Raw genomic sequence first — 19,627 nt, 5'->3', positions numbered from 1 at the left:
GACCAGGCACACTGCGATAGCACAGCACAACAGGGTGGTTTAAGGATGACAGGAGAGTCAACCAGGGTTTCACCCTAATTATCATCATTTTTGTTCTTTTCTGGATTTGAATTCCATCCTTTCAAGTTGCTTTAATGTTGAATTGTTGATTTCTTCCCTAGTTTAACAGTAATCTAAACAGATAATAAACACAGCCCACTAGGAAAAAAACAACAACAACAAAAAAACAGTAACAAAAATTCTTGATATAAATCAGGACTTTGACTCCAGCAGGCTCAATGACTTCTTCAAAGAACTTATTCATATTCAAGTAGTAAAACATGTCTGTACCAATAATGATAATGAAGTGCTATATGCCTTTCATCCAAGGATCTCAAGCTGTAGCTCACAACAACACTGCGAATTAAGTAGTCTCCCCATTTCACAGAGGTTTTTGTCTACAGCCAGAGAGCAGCCCAATAACAGCACAAGGAGCAAGGCACAAATTCCTTAGGAAGGTGTGAAGGAGAGGTTTTTTTTATACTGGTAATGCACCCGTTATAGTATCATTACCTTTGCTCTATCCCCCATGCATGCCTAAGTCCTTTCTCTTTCTTTTGCCCGCCTACTCATGGTAACAGCAAAACCACCCAAGTTTCCTAAACCAGAGGCCAGTCCTGCTAAATCTGTACCATCCATTAGGAAGGGAAGATTCCCACCTCCCCAGGATGCCCCACAGAACTGCTGGTGTCCAACCCAGGACTGACACAGCTCCAGCATGCTGCAACAGTGCCAGTGCAATGGTGGAAACGGTTCATCACCTCCTTAGTCCCATGGCCAGGGCTCAGCCTTTGCTCAGCACCTCACTCGATCTGTGCTTCTACCAGTAGGAAGTGCCACTGGCTGAGCCCAGTGTTATCAAACTACCTTTTAAGAGGCCAAAGGCAAACCTCAAGATAAACAGGACCTATGCTCTCAAAGAGCAGCCATAACTCATCGTCGGTACGATGGGCATTCTCTGTGGCAGTGCCCTGTCCTCTGCATGCCCCACACCAGGTATGTGACTTGGGGGATCCACTCCATCAGTAGGGAAAAAAAACCAGTCTGCAAAACAGCACACCCAAACCACATTGTTCTTCAAGGAGAATCCAGCCTTTGCTTTGTATACCAGTGGTTGCTCGTGCCTGGCAACATCAAAATATAGACCTGTTTATCAAGCAGGGAACAGGCAGGATGGAGGCATGAGCCAGCCCATGCTCTCATCAACAAGATGTCCAGACTCTTGTCCACTGCCTAACACTTGCCTCCCCTCCACCTCTGTCACCTTTACATTATACCAGCATGAGCCTGAAGAGGTGCAGGAACTAAATGGCTTTCATTCCTTCAGGAGAGACGGGAGAGAAGGGACCTGTTTCAGTTGAAAGGGACCTATAACAATCATCTAGTCCAACTGCCTGACCACTTCAGGGCTGACCAAAAGTGAAAGCATTATTAAGGGCATTATCCAAATGCCTCTTAAACACTGATAGGCTTGGGGGATTGACCACTTGTCTAGGAAGTGTGTTCCAGTGTTTGACCACCTTCTCAGTATAAAAATGCTTCCCAATGTCCAGTCTGAACATGCCAAGTCTTGTAGATCTTACAAAGAAAAATAGTTGTGCGGTGGATCAGTAGTGAAACTAGGAGTTCTGGCATGTCCCAAACTCATGTGGACGTCTTTTATAGAGTTCTACTGAAAAGGCATGGAGTTTCTACTTGTACTCCAGATGCCACCTATAGAAATCTGCCTCACAGCTGCAAATGCATCAGAAAAAACATTCAGCAAGCCAATTTTCAGACGGTATTCTTCTATATTAGTGTCATAGATCCCTGACTTCTACTTAAAGATGTTTGCCTTTTTATTTCATCTTCACACCCTTCTTCTAACTTCTTACATTTGTCATCAGTATTCATGGCTCAAGTTTTTTGGCACAAGGACTAGTTTTTACTATGTCATATTAAATGTAGTTGAAACTCAGTTTTTAAAGAAGCTTCTACTTTTGTTTTCATGCCTTATTGTAACAAAAGTAAATACATCCAAAATCACCAGAATTTCTTTTATATTTAATGTCATTTCAAAATCACACAGGGCTATTTCATGCTTGCATCAATTACATGCTTATACACCAATTACAATTCAAAATGTTAAACCTCACTGACCATGTTTCTGGGCACTACTGACATTACAGTACATTAAATAATGTAATAGTCTTTTTTAAAAAAGAATATATGCAAAAGGAACCAGTTTGGGGAGCAACTGCAGTAAATCTTGCAAATACTTCTTTCAGTGAATCAGTATTTCTCAACGCAAAAAAAACCCCACCAAAAACCAAAAAACAATTAATCAACGTAATGAAGCAGCTTAAGTCTATAGTTCTCTTTGGAGTAAACGAATCTCGGTGTCTTGCACTGCCCTGTCATCCTGGGAAGCTCAGGAAATTCCCAAATGCAGCTCAGTGTGCAGAGCCCAGAATGCATGGATACCCACCAGTTCCTCTGCCATCTTTAAAACATACCTGCTCAATTCTACCTGCTGATAGTAATTCTCAGTCCAACCCTGAAGTGGACAAGAGAAAAGGAAAGTTCCTTATCTGTTTCTCCGTGCGTCCTCAGTGTGAAGTCTATGAACTGCACCCATGCTTGCTGCGATGCTACCACTCATTGCAGCTGGCAGCCAGCACCACGCTGCTGGGAATCTGTCTTGGCTCATTTTTCCTAGCTTCAAAACCAAAGGAAACCTTTCCCAACAGAAGGCCAAATTCTGCCAGTGAGTAACTTAATCCTTAAGACTGGTTCCCTGCTGAAGTTCGCTGTAAGGATCACGCTGCTCTGGACTCCTGCCATTGGAAAAATGTGATTGGTGCATACCAAGTGCCGGCAGGATCAGGCCCAAATCTCCTGGGTTTAGCTGAATGAAGCATAAGCAGGATTTTAGGGTGATTTCAAAAGCAGATGAGAAAACCTTTTCTGTCCACACAGCATGGCCTCATTCCTTCAAGGAATACTGTCTCCTGTGCGGTGTACAGAAGTACCTTTTTATTATGTCCCAAGACTTTAAAAGCATCAACAAATTCCACCTCAGAAACCAATTTCCTTTTTTTTTTTTTTTTTCTTTTCCCTCCTATTCCTTAATATCATTACTACAAATTGATGAAAAGGTTTTTATACTGCAGCAAGTTTTACTGCTTATTGGTATTATTAGTCCCGTACATCCCTTCACTGGGATGGGATGCTCCTCTGTGAGGTCTGACATTAACCTTTAATGCTGCCACTGAGAAGGACACTTATCAGTAAAAATGCAGGCAAACAACAGATTTAAGTAGTAATTATTTTAACCTGGTTTCTTTCAGTCTAAAATATAACAATGGCCTCTGCATCTAGAGGAGAATGACACAGATGTCACTAAGCTCTGCATCTTTTCTCCAGTTGCCATGTTTTTACTATTAAAATAATTTTCCTACACACTAAGTTTGGCTTGTATTGAGAATCTTCTTCTTGGTATCTTACAGCTTTTTTAATCAGGCAACAAAGACGACAATTCCCTACCTCCTTCAGAGTGAACCTACAGGCAGGTTAGGTGAAGGAGACGGCTGATAGCCACTGGCTCCAAAAGCACCAAACTTCACTCCTGCTCTGAAATATCAGCCTTACCAAACCATCTGAGTGTAGATACAGACTTATGAATTTCTTAACAAGGGCCAGTCTTCAAGGACAAGCAGAAATCCTATGCAAGGCTACTAACTATAGCGGGAAAACCATATGGGTAACCCCCTCCGTGCCTGTGAAACTCACCTTTCATCCCAGCTTTCTAAGAACTGGAGACGATTCAGTGCCAACAAGCAGGTATTTCCTTCTGGGTCCTTTAACATAGGTATCTGCTCATGCTGAACATCAAACCAGTTCAGCCTTGTCCCACAGTCCTGCCATGACATGATCTCCAGCCTGCACTGCAGAAATATCTGCAGTGTAAAACTCATGCTTTCGATGTCCACACTTGATCTTAGATGAAAATTAGTTCAGCTATAGCCCAAAGCAGCCCTTTTATGGCCAGCATATGCTTTGGCAGCCTGTCAGCAGTGCTCTTCTAAAGCCATCCAACAAAGTGACACCATCAGTTATAAGATCTATGTGTGTCAGGTCACTGGGTTATGAAACAGAAGTGTCATAAGCATGTAAGGACATGATTTGGGCTCTGCTGTGAAAGAAGATCAAATTATTTTTGCAGAATCAGATTACTGTCTTGGGATACATTCCAGTGGGAAAAAGGTTGCTGCACTGTAACAGCATTTCTACTGGGAAATATCACTTCCAGTATTCAAAATTGATAAACCCCCTTGAATTAGGTAAAGATGCGAATCAATAGGATTCTACTATTACACTGCAGCTAGCATGATGGTGAGGTACTGTGTGCTTGGATGGAAAAATACAGCTTCGGCTGTACACTGCACTGTGCTGGACTACAGTAAAAATCAGAAGTCACTCTTTCCACAGGACATGACAGCAACAAAAATATGAAAACCATGACAATAAGCAATACGACCCTCCCACACATTACTTCCTGGTAACAACTAAGAACACACACATTCGTAGCACGCTTCAAAAGTCAGCTCCATCACAGAACTATCAGGAGCAATGTGTGTGTGTCCCTCTGAATCAGTTCTCCGGGCCTTCAGACAGAACTGAGGACCAGGAGAGTGACAGAAGCTGAGAACTACAATATGATCAAAAAAAAAAAAAAAAAAAAGAAAAAAAAAAAAAGGTGGGGTGGGGAGGAAATGCTGAAACAGTTAAGCCAACAGGTGTAAAGCATCATTACACTGAGCTGATTCAAACAATGTGACCTGCACAGGTATTTTTAAAATGCACTCCGTGGCAGAAAGAACAGCAAACTCTCAGGCTAGTGATAAAGCTGTCAAACCTCAACATCTTAAACTATACAGACATAAATGAAAAAAAAGTGGCTGATAGCAATAACCATCTTGACTTAAAGTTGAGAAAGACTGCTAAGGTAATTGTTGTTTTACAGTTGCACTTCTGTAGTAGTCAGTTACCACTGACCATGGTGGTAACTAGTTGGCGAGATAAAGCGCAGAAGTAAAGCAATACTAAACAATAAAGCAGGGAGAGGAACCTTAAAAGAAGGTCAGACAAATATAAAAAAAAGAAAGAAGGAAAACTACAGAGATACTAATAAAGTTTCTGAATTACAGTGCAAGAGATTACAGGGGAGTCCATTCTCCCCAAACCCCCTTCTGCTCTCCCCTTTTTCTTATCCTTCTCTTCAAATGAAAATGTTAACTTTTATTTATGCCTATATGTAAGTGCCAAGAATCAAAGGCATTACACCGAGCTTCTGGGCAAGCCAGCACATTACAGAAAAACAAAAAGGCCGTTATTTGGATGGAAGAACCAGTCTGTATTACTGACTTGACTGGTCCCTTTTTTATTAGCAGCTGTTTGAGGAGGGATCAGAGAGTGTGCTGGTGTGGTGCAGCTGTTCCACATATGTTATAAATAAGGACTGGTAAAAGCTCATCCTATTTTTAACATTATGAAAAAGAAACGATAAGAAGTCACAGAAATTCCCCATTAATGCCTTGTAAGTGGAACTTTTCTCCTATTCTTGACTTTATTGCCCAGAACTGCATGGACAAAACAGCCCATTCTTAAAATAATATTCATTAAGTAAGAAAAAAAAATGCAATTTAGTGGAATTTGATTAAGCCAGCCTGGAATATGTAACTAATTAGTGTGTACAGTGTCTTTTCCTTCAAAAGCAGACACTTAATCATGATGAAAAGAAAACCCTAAGATTCTATTTCTTAATAAAAATGCTGAATTACTGCACTGAAGAGTTTCTCTACCACAACCCAAAAGCTGAACCCAGCACCACCGTGACTCAGGCACCAGCACCCATGCTTCCCAAACCTGTGTCAGCTTGCCCCTCACTGCGTTGATGTGTTGGCCAGAGCACCATCACCAGCTCCTGCTCACCAACCCCAGTGCTGAAAAGGTCAACAAGAATTCAATGTGAAGGCAAAATCCCAGCCCCAGGCAATACCCCTGCTTACCTGTTTTCGGGGTCTGACACTGCCATGTTGCGTGTCACGTAGCACATCTTGAGTGGTATTGTCTTTTTGTCTCGGTGGATGGAGAGTGAAAGCTGTGACAGTGGGTCAGTGGAGGCGCAACCCAAGCGGGGAGATTCGGGGGGAGGTGTCTCCCACCCAATTTCTGAAACAGGGGAGCCTTTCTTCACATAGGGGGTTGCTTCTCTCATGTATTTCACTATGGAAAGGAGGGAAAAAAAAAAAAAAAGAAAAAAAAAGGAAAACAATAAATTAATGGATATTCAGTAGTTGCATCCCACATGAGTTTTTTGAACTGCTACCAATCCTCAGGGCTGTTTATTATTTATATTCATCCAGCATCACGACACTGAAGCAAATACAGAAGACTGAGATCTAACTGCTGCCAATCACAGTATGGTGCAATGAGTAAAATGAGTAAAACAAACAGAACAGGCGAAATAAGAACTTATAGCTAGTGTAAGGCCAGAGCCATCCAACCTCTACAAGACAAACCTCACACAGGTATTCCTGTGTACGGAAGCCATGAGCTGGCTCAGGTATAGGGAAGCTTTTAAGAAAGACATTCAACCAAGTGACAGTGACTTTATTATTTCCCTAACTAAAATGTTCCAGTGATATTCCCAGTGCTGCAAACTCACATCTCACTTCTGGTTCACGCTTGTCAGTGTCCCGCCACTGATCTTGACAGCTATTTCTGCTAGCTGGGAAGCAGTTTTAGCTGATCTACTTGTGTGTGTATAGATATATATATAAGGATTAAATAGAAACCAATTCACCTCTTAGCCTTCTCTTGAGAAAATAAAATTGAACTTGAGCCTTTTGTGAGAGTGGAGGTATCAGATTAGATCTCTTCTCAGCCTCTTCCAATGCTTTTTTCCAATATGAATAAGGAAAAGTGAATGTAGGATTCCCAAATGATCTTAATGTATTCAAAAATCAGTATGTCCTTTACACTCATACTTTGTATTCCCCTCTTTATGGAGGCAAATATTGCAACATTTTCCCTGGTTTTGAGTTCTTTTGGCTGTTCAGGATCACTTTTGCTTTTGCTTTTCATGTGCTTAGCAAATCTGTCAGCCACAGTTGTTGTTCTTCACAAACCTGACAGAGCTCAACCAAGAAAAGAGCTCACATTTAAGCACCCTAGTTAAATGTATATGTCCAATGTACACAGCTGTGGCTGTCGAACTGGCTATGCCACTTGATTGTACCCATGACTCAAAAGTGACGATATGAACTGAAAGGGTAGGAACACTGTGAAGTTATTTGGGAAGTAATTAAAATCCTGTGAGAGAAGATTTCAAGGAGACTGTGCAGATCATTGTGTTAGCTCAACTGAAGAACCTGGGAAGACTGAATAACAGAAAGATGGGTAAGTTACAAAATGGCATTGTGGTGAAGGAGGTTACATTAGGGAAAGCAGACTGAAGTTTTTAAGTTCAAAGTGAAAGCAAGGGAAATATTCAGAGGAGTGGAGAACAACTATGTTTCTGTCAAAACCACAGAGAAGGTGAGTAATTTCAGTAGCACTATTTTCAAGGCACTTCATAACAGCTTTACCAAGAGAGATACCTGTGCAAAACTATAGAGTCCAGGCTCTGTGAGCATCTATTGCCATCTTTTCTCTAACACATTGGTATTACTTGCTCTCTCCTTGTTCAAAAATCTGTTAAATCTAATTTTAAGGACTTGTGTTTACGTATTTTACAAGATACTCCCCTGTGAGAAAGATTATTTGTGATTTATCAGAAATACTGTCCTACAAAACTGCTGTTTTGATCTCTTTGCCCCATACTATTCTGAGTAATTTTTTAAATTAATTTCTTCTCTGTCAGAAAAGAGCTGGCACGGGATTCTACCAGGCTTCCAGAAACTTTTTAAGGCAAAAGGTGTTTAGACTGACTTTTTGATCTTTTAGTAGACACCTACCCAGAGGCCATTATCTAGAAACCTGTGTCACCTAACACTCAGAAACAGTGTTCATCCTTGGGTACTTCATGAATTCCCTGATTTTCAAAGGTACTAAAAATAAGCTGGTTTAGTCAATGTCATCAGATACTGGTTTTAGCAGTTGGCATTTCGGTTTGGATGTATTCATAGCCTTTGGGAAACAGAGAGACTGAACACATACAGATGTGGTGAATCTATTCCTGTATACACTGCACGAGTATAACTGTGCCATTAACTTAAATGGGAGGAACAGCTGAAGCTGTAAAGATCATGTTCAACTGCAAACCAAATTTTGTTACCTTTAAAATTAGAGATTATCAATTAATGTGTTTAAAAAAATAATCCAGTCAGCTTTTGAATTCCGTTATAGTGACATGCTAGCAAATGTGATGCTAAATAAAGGCCCAGGTCTCAATAGTGTAGGTATTTCATCTGTGCTATTTTCATCCTTTTTCAGCTGCAGCTATATGCATTCGACCTGAGCATCTTTTAATTAAGGAGAGAGGGGCAGGAGGAGGAAGGAAGATGAAGTGAAAAACTTGGCTCTAAACAAACCTAAGCAGGAACACAAAATGTGAATTTAATTCCCCAGAGACGGGGACAAAAGAAAAAAGCCCTGCCTTCCGTGTGCCAAGAAGCCAAGTTTCTATGCGACGCACCGGTGAATTTGTGGCAGGCAGCTGCGCTGTTTCAGAAACTCCTGTGAAAGAGGAAGCAGGAGCAGGAGGACAGAGCAGAAACACAACGTTCTTTCCACAAACCGAGTCTCAAACACAGCAAAAGCCAAGAAAACTACCTTGAGGAAAAAGGTCTTATGAAAACTCCTGCCAACTTCTAAACTCCCAGACATCTAGTTTCTACTAACTCTCAGTAGGAGATGGTTGCTCAGCCCCAGAGACTTACAGGAATAAAGACCCATTAATACACTGGTAAACTGCTGAACACCATTTTCCTACAAAATTCTACAGGAGACTTAAAAAAAAAGTGCATATAATTTTTTCTGACAAAAAAAGTATTTCAATAGTTTTCTACTAATTAATTCCTTCTTCATACTAAATATAAGCACAGCTCTCCGGATTCATAGCTAAATCCTGCTGGTTTTACAATCCAGACTCTATGGCTCTTACTTATTCAAATATGTTTCATATTTTAAAAGACCCCCAAATGGATACATATAAATGCACAAATGGAATATGGGAGTGAACAGGTGGCAGAACTTGGTCTGTTTATGTAATTTTTTTTTATTTTTTAAATATCAGAGCTACTGTTTTCCATTTGTCCCATCAACATCTATAATTATATGTCCATAACCAAAGTCCACTTTATGAATTTAGCTGAAATAAGGCACACAATGTTCAGATGATTCATGTTTTATCAGCAATTATTTCCTATTTACCTCTAAACTCTGGATGCAAATACTGCACAACACTGTTTTATACCAATGCACAAGTAACCATACTACACACACAGCAATTTTTGGTGACCCCAAACGTGTCTACATTTTGCAGTCTGTCCATTAACTGGTTCTTAATCCACATAGTAGAAAACAAGCTGATACCAGTACATACTATAGTCATATTCCTATTCCACACTGCACTGAGAATCTTGGATGTGGCAAAGTTAATGCATAACTGAAGTTATACAATCCACTTCCATCATCAAGTTTTAAAACCAGAAAAAATATGATACAGATTATTGGACATTAAAGTAATAATGTGGATAATATTCTGTTTTCAGACCATTACACTCAAGAACTAGATTCCCCTTCTGATACAGTAGCACAAATCCAGGTACAGACTGAAAAAGAAAGCAGCTATAGAGAACACTGTTTTTATGTACTGCCAATGAAACTACCTAATGGATTAAAACCCTCAAACATTTAATGAAATTAAATAAGGCATACAATTGTATAACAACTCTGAATTGTAACTATCCTATAGGTAAGTGTGTAATGTATATATATGCCTTCAGAATAGATAAATATGTCTAATATATATAAATATGCTACATTATTTAAGACCATGAGAATGTACTCTGCAAACACAGAAATCAACATGCAGGGGCTCAGCAAAAACTCTAATGGCTTCACTATTACAACTCAACTTACTTATAGACTGTCATTTCAGCCAAGAGTTGTCTAAACTCATCCATTTGATGCTATAGCTCAACCTCAGAGATCCTTATATTCAGTATTAATTAATGGCCCCTACCTTTTCGGTGCACCACTAATAAGAAACTGAGGTCAAGCAATTAAAATTCCAGTCTCCAGAGTGTCCCTCCCCACAAAGAGGAAGGGAAGTGGCAATCAAATGAATTAATCCACTGCTACACACTGAAATATTTTGTATTTATTTTTTGATCTGCAAGTCAGGCAATGTAGCTTCCAAAAAAGCATTTCATTAATATGCACTTCTGCCAAGTCCCAAGTCTCCACAATTAATCCTTTGTTACCGTTCACAGATGAGTTTTCTGGGGGGAAGAAGCAGGCTTTTAGGAAGAGAAATACTACAGACCAACTTGGTCAGGTTCTTGGCCAGATGCAGTTCTGAGGAACTGGGACTTTTCTGACACATTCAAACTGTTTCCCAGGAGGGAAGACAAAGACCACTGAAGAGAAGCCAGCACTCCCGAGCAAGGCTCTTTCATTACTATAGGAATGAGGACAGGATGTGTAGGTTTACAATATGAAATCAAAAGGAATCTGCCCAAAACTGCTCAAAGAAAGATGAACAAGGAATTCCCCTTTGCAGAGGAAAAGTACATGGTCTTCTCTTTATGCATTCTTCCTCTCGTAAGTACTTGGAGACAACTACCAAAGTACAAAACACCACCCCAAAACCTCAAGGCTACTTTCAAAGTGTGCACTAATGTTACTAATACCTATATCCCCAAAAAAGACAGGTTTTCTGAAGTTCCCATAAACCAATCTTTATCTGGACTAGTTTCTGCCAGGGTGAAAGATGGCCCAGGGAAGAGGAACTAGACAAGTCCTCCATCATATTTAAGATGTTTTAAGACTGCATGTAGGGATCAACCTTTGGAGCCACTGAAGCCCACAAATTGAACATGATGAGATCAACTGCTTTTATCAGCTTATTCAGTATGAAGGGACTGTTTGACTTGTTTGTGCTGAAGTGAGTACACCAGACCATGTGCAAGAGTATTGCAGGCAGCATGGCATACAAAAACTTTTCTTGCAAAAGTGATTCTTGGTTAGTTTGAGAAGATCTGCTAATGCAGAACTAGAGGAGGCCCAAACTGCAGGTATGCAGTTCCCATCTGGAAAGCAGGAAACAGATGAAGACAAACATTTCTGAGGTTGTAGGCAGCACCACCACAAGTCTAAGTTAACAACTCAGAGAAATGCAACAGCTGCTGAAGTGATAACGTCCCAAGAAAAAAAAGGAAGGTGGACAGTAGCAAAACCTAGAAGTAATCACTGTAGGTATGTGGCCTTCAGAAAGGCAGATCAGCCAAGTCAGTCAATCACTCTGCACAGTTGCGTTGTTTTGTTTCATGAAACATCAAAACACAAAATTTGCAGCCTAACGGTTTTAGTAAGGCACAAACAAAAATGCTCCCAATGGTTTCAAAGCTGGTTGTAACTGAAAGAAGTCTTGACATAAAATTTATAAACTGTGCACAAGCAATGCCAACATAAATGCAGTGTATTTTACACTACTGTCAATGGAACAGAGATTAAGAGAGCTGGAGAATGGTCTACCGTATTAAAATTAATTCAGTATCATGATAATAGAATTTGCCTCCTAGGTTTTATGTTAGAGATCAAATATTTACTAAACTCAAGCAAACTGCACACCCTACAGTGAAGACATGTACAGAAATGGGATGAGAATCTGCACAGCTGTTGGTGCCATCATCAAAACTAAGACCCAAATACTTGATGAAAGGAGTTTATGAATCAGATCATCTACGAAGATGTCACATGACCCTTTCAACAGCTTTAATATGGGCATAAACCAAAAACCAGACAACAATCCTTGTGAGTGTTTCCAGTCCATTTCCTACAGAAACACGTTACTACGTACAGACAAGTAACATCCATTAACATCCATCTCTTTTCCCCTGAAGTGATTTGAAATAGTAAACCTCTTGATCTGCCAAAAGCATCAGATCTCTACCTCTGGGAGATGATACAAATCAGTTAAAATAAACACCTTGTGAGAATACAAATACCCTTTATGCTCTGGCCATTTCTCATACTGTAGAAAGACTACCATGTTCTTCTGGTTTTTAAATTAATTCAGTTGAATTCAGCGTATGTTGCTTCATCCCTTAAAGAGACAGCCTGGGATCTAAACTGTAAGGGGCTATTTAAAAAATAATTTTTAAAATACATTCAATGTATGCACTTATTATATAGAAGACATGAATGAGTGTTTTGAAAGAGTAACTTCAGAAAGATCCAGGAGACAAACATGCTTTTAAGATAAAGTTTAACTGAAGGAACAGCCTTAGCAACCAGTGCCAAAAGGCTGCTGGTAAGCAACCAGGCTTCAAGTTCAAGCTTTCAGTGGACTACAAACAGGCTAGGTGAGAAAGACCAACAAACGCATTTTAAAAACATAAAGAATACTTTGCAGTGTTCCTTTAAATTAGCAGCTGCTTTAATAAAAAATATGGAACAATGTTAAGCAGTGCTGTAAGCATCATCACACGCTTACACACAAAAAATGAAGGCAGTTCCTCTTCAAAGCACCATGCAATCAGTAATTCTGCATGGTTAAGAGAACTTCTTTGTCAATGAGGTAAGAAGACTTGCAGCCCAGGCAGCAGACCAAGGGATCAGCACGTCCAGTCCCCCATCAAATGAGAGAAAATGGGAGAAAACAGTCTGCTCTCAGGAAGACATGCAAGGGTGCAGTCTGTGAAACCTCATGGCTGTGGTAACCTGAATAGGGCAGTGACCAGCCGCACTGTGTTATCTATAGAAGGTCTCAAAAAACATTACTTGCCACCAAAGATGTCTTAGAAATCATGAACACCTGTAGGAGGAGACTCAGTAGCCATTCTCGGCAAGAGCCACAGGCAGCCCCTGTGGATGCCTTCCCCTTCCCACCTGCACCAGGGACCTCCCTTTTCCACTCTGATTTCAGCATCTGTAGAGCTGGAGATTACAGTCCCGGGCCATCTTATGCTTCTGTGTAACACCAAAAATTCTTCAGAGAGTTACTTTTCCTCAGTTTCCTTTCCTCAGACTTTGCCTATGATGCAGGCTAATTCAGCCACTGATTCCTTAGGCCTGATGTTCCCCTTTTGTAAACACTTCTTCAACCCTTTCTGAGTTTCCTCAGTGCAAATGCTTCTAGAGCATGAAGGCTTTAAATGTTTTCTTGTCTTATGCAGCATATCAATTTTATCAACTGCAAAACCCAGTGAGTATTAATCCATTTTCATTCCTCCACAAAGCCACAGTTTTGTACTCGACATAGAGCATGCATAGGCAAAGCACACAACACACTCCCTCATATTAGCCAAACAGCCTGAAAGCTTCGCTTGCAGTCAGCATGTTCCACCCTCTTCTCCCTGATGTCACTGGGAGGGGGTCACTGCTAACCATCCCCTTTCAGCTCCTCTGTGAGTTATGTTACCAGGTTGTAATAATAAAGTCTGTGTTTGAGGCTGACAGCACGCATTCCCAAGGAAGCAGGACTAGTTCATGCTTCTGTTCAAAATAGATTAATGGAAACTAAACAGACACAAAATTGTGTCACATAGAATCACAATAAAAGCTGAGGCTGATCACTGGCCTGGTTCAAAGTTCTAAAGATATGACACTTGCCAGCACTTGAGCTGATGGAGTGATCAAAAGCAGTCACAGGTTGTTGGTAATCTAGTACACAAACATTTCAAACTGCTAAATTAATAATAAAGACAGACTTTACAGTTGACGTTGCTCAATACTTTCCATTACAATTTCCATTACTCATACCTACTGCACTGAATGTGTTACAATTTCCTTCAAGTGATGTAGTTCACTTTAAATTTCAAAGTTTCTGTTTCAATAAATTGGATGCATTCAGTTCTGGGTTTTGATGTCACTAATGATAAATGCATGAATTCTAGTGGCAAGATCCCATAAGTTATTCATCTGTCTTCCGAGAACTTTACACACTTCCCCAAAATAAATGCAGACATCTCTCTCCCTTCATAATCTGAAAAATGAATTGTAGCTTGCAAATATCCTGTAAATCCCAGAAGTACAATGTTTGGTTAAAAAGGAGATGCTTACAGCTTGATTTAGAAGGAGACGCAGATGCTACCTTTAAGAGCTTTTACTGAAAAGAAACACTACTTAGTGGAGAACAGGGAGCTGTTACATTACACAGGTGTCCCCTAGCTAATAAACGAAAAATTGAAAAGGACTACTGTCAAAACCTGCAAGCAGTAGCTATACAACTTACTACATATTTATGTAAAATGTGACACAGCTCATTTGCTACATTGTTATGTGACACTATGAACTCTACAATTAGAACTACGCACATCTTTTATAATGGAAGTGAAAAACATCTGAAACGGGCAATTTGGTAGCTGAACACGGAAATTAGCAGTCACATTGTGAGAAAAAGCATTGTGAGACCTGTGAGTCACTCATTGATAATTAAACAGGGCTTCTGCTTGTCTCCATGGCAGAAGGCTTCATAAGTTAAAATATTTCAAAAAAAGTTTTAGTCACATGATATTAGTACTAGGTCGTCATACTCCTTGTAACTCTACTCAAAGTACAAGAGAAAAATGTGGCTTCACATAAGGCAGGGTCATGGAGCAAAATACATTTCTTCAGTGGACTTGCAGTACTCAAGACTCCTAAGAACAACCTCCTACCCAGTATTGACACATATTATATTTTGAAATATTTTATCTAAATCTCAGGAGTAAGTTGATTCAGAATTTCTCATGTGCTGCTCATGCTTGTTGTTTCCCCCTCTCTGTTAGTATTTATAGATCCCTCTCCAATCACCACATGCTCAGATGGAATTCAAGGTGTCTGGCATCGCCAGCATGCTATAATTTTTCTATTTACATGAGTAATCTCAAGTGTCAGAACAAATATTTCAACCGCTAGTGATTATGTGAAAAATACATAAGGGCATTACGGTCTTAGAGCATGATGTTATTTCAGCAGTCACACAAATCATTAAGTAGTACAGGAGAGACTGAAAATGGCACTCACCGAGGGAAATTATTATGCTGTGTATGATTGTACCTGTTTTACGGATGGCTAAACTGACACTGGCAAGTTAAAATTCCTTCCTCAAAGTCAGGCAGGAAGTCAGTGACAGTTCTCAGCACTGAACTTAATTTTCTATCCCTTTATGACTTTTCATTTTTAGACAACCCAAAAAGATTGCAGCGTCAGTGAAAACAGTATTCACAATGCCTACAGTCTTCTTACGGGAAGACCTTGAAGATTTCATGATTTATTTTGAAGAACAGGCCTGTAATCACTTGCAGAATTTCAAAGTGCACTGTTTCCATTCTTCACTGGACAACACCAAGAGCTTTGAGAACAAACAAACTCAGAGCAGTCACTCAGCTAAAAACCTGCCATATCTGCTGTGGCTGGGCTATCCATCAAAAGGCATCAGATCACCATACAAGTCCTTACTTTTGCAAATCCTTTAGTTTGCAACCTTATCAACAGGAGAGTCCAATGGCCATATCCCGAACGCCCAAGTGCCAGTGATTATAAATACTTACATCTATACGGATACAGGTAGATAAATACAGACAGATAGATAGATGTAATATGAACACTACTGAAGTTCAGTGACTTGAACTGAAAATTCCTATGAAACCCCATCTGCCTATGTAACTCTGGAGGTCCCCAGATCAGTCACGGGGAACTGGGATGAGTCCTCGAATGAAGTGTGGCTCTACACCTACCTCCTTGCTGGTCTACAGGCTGGGAGAAATCCACTTGAAGCAGACAGATTGCTTGCTGAGGCACTGGAAGGGAGACAAGACCTCACATGATACCACCTCTCCTATTTCAAGTAGCGGAGGAAGCAGGACTGTATGTCCAGTAAGTAAGGGCAACTGGCAAATGCCAAAACGAGAAGGACAATGAAACATTAAACTGCATGCTTGTGCCTCTGTGCTTGGGCTTCCATTTGAATGGAGCCATTTTCTCCCAGGGATTAGTTTTCTCAAGGAATAAACTACCAAAACCCTAACAACAAACTACAACAACTGAAGAATAAGCATACCAGTCATTAGCACCAGCTAGAAGGTATTCAGAAAGCACCAGCACTTAAGAGCACAGGAAATTCTCAGAATTGCAGCACCCAAAGAGACCAGGACTGAAACCCAGCCACGCTGCCACAGGACCATAGCATCAGGTGCTTCCATTTGCAGCTCAAAGTCTCTTGCCAAGAGGAACAGCTCTTCCATTCTCATCCACGAGGAACTTTAGTTACTGCATCTTAAAAAATGCCAATGAATCCTGATGGAATACGGTCCACCTGGAACTCCAGTGCATAATGCAATTTGGAGGTAAAAAGAAAGATTTTTCTTTTATTTTTTTATTCTTTTTGGCAGGTTTGTGTTTTGTAAATAGCATCATTTAAATCTATTCTGCAGACAGGATCTTAGAAATGAATTAGAGAACACAGGGAACAAGGGAAGCAGTAAAAATCCTCATAAAAATCCTGAATTCAGAAACTGAATTTTTTTCCGTGAAACAGTTTTGTGGGGTGCTCTGGAAAATACATTCTCATTCAAATTCATCTCTTTCTCTACAAACAAAATAGACTTTGAATTGACATTTTGATTAAAAATGTCTTTTAAGATCAAACTCTTTTTCTAATATACATTGCATGGAGCGTCCCCCAGCATCCATTCTGTCAGATGGAAAATTTATATAGCTATGATTCTATTACGTTTCTTGCAGTGGACTGGGCATTTAATCAATGAGACCAAAGAGCATCTAAATAGGGTTAGGCTTCAAATTCCTTTCAGTGAGAAGTTAAATCCCCATTAGCTTTGAGCCATAAGCCCCCGTGGGTTTAGCATGCAGCTTAAAAGATAACTCTGTGAGGGGTCACGGCTCTTTACTGTAGTACAGAAAGCCTATTTCACAGATCACCCTGCAATAATAATGTAAATATAATCCTGTTTCAGTGGACACTTTATCCTTCCAGAAAACAAGCAATGTTTTCTGTCCCAGAAAAAAATCACATTAATCTTCAATTTAAGGGCAAAGTAATTCCCTGCTTCATTCAAGCCCTATTACAGAGCATTACTGCGACTCACCCAGTACCATGCCGATGCTGGGGCCAGCACGGTCGCCCCACCTCTTTGTAGGACAAGACAGACACAAGTTGCTCTCAGCAGCTGCTGAACAGCAAGTGCAGTTGACTCGGCACATCAAAACACATTTTCTCACTACGCCAAATGCCAGTTTTGACTGTTCCACACTAGGTCAAAGCCAGGTTAAAATAGTACAACCTATTGTTTTTCAGAGTCTGCAAACTGCCTGCCAAGTACTTTTTGGTCAACTAGTAGGGGAGGTTGATAAGAGAGGCTGCAAAAGAAACTGGCAATTCCCAGCTGAGCTTCAAAGGGCTGTAATGAAATGCAAGTCCAGTTCAAATCATCACAGAGAAAACAATTTGTTTAATCGGTGAGAAGAATGCTAATTTGTTTGTATGTCAAATTTATTTGCCATTTGGACTACTGGAGCACTTACCAGGATTAGAGAAGAACCGGGGCATGACAGCCTCAGATGCTGTGCAAACACAGAACAAAAAGCTGGTGCCCTCCCAAAGAGCTTAGTGATCAAGTACAAGTTAAGAGACAATAGGGACATGACATGAAAATAAGCAAGCAGAAAAGCCTACGGAAAAAATCATGCATGTATCTCCCCATGTTGTTACAGTTGTATTGTATTCCCCTGTAAGAGAGACAGCAGTAGCAGGTGCTGTTTGTAAAAACACCACAAAAACATGAGGAAGAAAAGGAAATATGAGTAGGGTGATACAGTTGCTAGGACGCGTTTGCAATTAATAGTGGCAAGAATTATCCTTGTGTTGTTATCACTGCTGCTTCCCATGTAGGGATTACATCAAGACTTAAATTTTCAGCACCACCTCAGGCATAAAAGGTTTTTGCACTGGAGTTATTGCTTGAATTCTGCTGATAGATACAGAGATAGGTAGATATAGACAGGTATAGATATAAAAGCATTTGTCTGAAGCAAGGACAAGTCAAGCAACTGGGAGCACCCCACTTCCCTAGAGGTCTGTCCTGTAAGTCCTGAGAATAATTCTGTTGCAAAATTACATTTGAGCTCACCAGGTGAAGGCAGGCTGAAAGCAAAGGATGGTGTATGTGCATGCTTGCCGTTAGCATAACTGGTTTTCTTTATGCTCCAGTGTTCGATTATCTTTGGAAAGAGGAGCTGAAAGCACTGCTTTCCCATCCAGATCATCTATGCTTTTACAGAGGCTTGGGGATACACAACAGGGATAGCTATCTGCTTGAGGCTTGTTTGCTTTATTTGGTTCAAGGGCAGGTCTCTCTCACTACTTGCAGAGAGCACAATCAGATGGTATCAGTGCTAGTTCTTTTGGGGGGGGGGGGGCGGGTGTTGTTTTTCATTTTTTAACAGCAGTACTGATGGGCACAGCAAAAAAAAAAAAATAATCAAGAACAATTTCTGCCTCAAAGAGATTCTGATTTCAGGGTCACTTAGAACTTCTGCTCAACTCACTGGGTTCATCTTCAATGGGAATTAGCTCAGGTCCAATGGTCAAAGCTGATGATGTGAATAGTCTATAAAGAGGGAAAGAGTGGGAAGTGGGAGGAAAACTAACCCTAGCAGGTAGCTGCATGAGTAGCTTGTTGAGTTCCAGTTCACCAAGAGATATCCCAAATGGAACCACTGGAAAAAAATTTACTTCAGCTGTACAGGACCAGCACAGATCACAAACATCACCCTATGACCCCACAGTCAGGGTGACTCTTCTCCCATCTTGCACTCCAAAGGCCATCAGAATATTATCAACATATCTCTGAAGAGATCACTCGCCTAAGTAAGCTGACCTTTGGGCTTACTGCCATCGTAGGTTTGTGCTCCAGTTTTTAAAGGACAACTTTGAAACTCTAGATTTCAGCAAATGTCAGAAACTAATAAAAAAATTCAATATTTATACCATGCTCATCTCCAACCCTTTAAAGACCACTTCTGCAGTTGCCCTCCTTGCAGAGGCCGTAAGAAGTAAAGTTGATGGCAGATCGAGAGCCTAAAGCAAAACTTTTGAGGAAGCCTAACACCAATCTGCCTGTTCAGTTATTGCATTTAAGAGAAGAAGGTGGGGACCTGGGAGAGGATTTTAAGCTAGCCGATAGCAGAGGTATGCCTGTGATATTTACGCCTCTTCTACCATAGAAGTGTCAGACCCTTACTCCCTGGGTGGGTAAATAATGGCCCACTAGTTACCAGAAGTTAGGAGCTTAGAATATTGGAGTGCTGGATACACTTTTTGTTTAACCAAGGGTTATTCTGTAACTCTCTCATTAAATGCATGATAGATCAGAGA

General features: G+C 40.4%; 1 protein-coding gene across 1 annotated transcript in view; it reads right to left on the bottom strand.

Annotated features, from left to right (window-relative positions):
- The window catches only part of SNTB1 (syntrophin beta 1), a 116,159-nt gene that overhangs the window by 52,128 nt on the left and 44,404 nt on the right, over window positions 1–19,627 (bottom strand). The window contains exon 2 of the mRNA XM_037381275.1: window positions 6,090–6,306. Coding sequence (XP_037237172.1) covers window positions 6,090–6,306 — 217 coding nt within the window. The remainder of the gene's footprint in view (window positions 1–6,089; window positions 6,307–19,627) is intronic.

Source organism: Falco rusticolus, chromosome 3 (genome assembly GCF_015220075.1).
Source record: "Falco rusticolus isolate bFalRus1 chromosome 3, bFalRus1.pri, whole genome shotgun sequence".
In the NCBI taxonomy this organism is placed as follows: Eukaryota; Metazoa; Chordata; class Aves; order Falconiformes; family Falconidae; genus Falco; species Falco rusticolus.
Note: the sequence above shows the minus strand (reverse complement) of the source record. Positions and strands in the feature narration are given on the sequence as shown.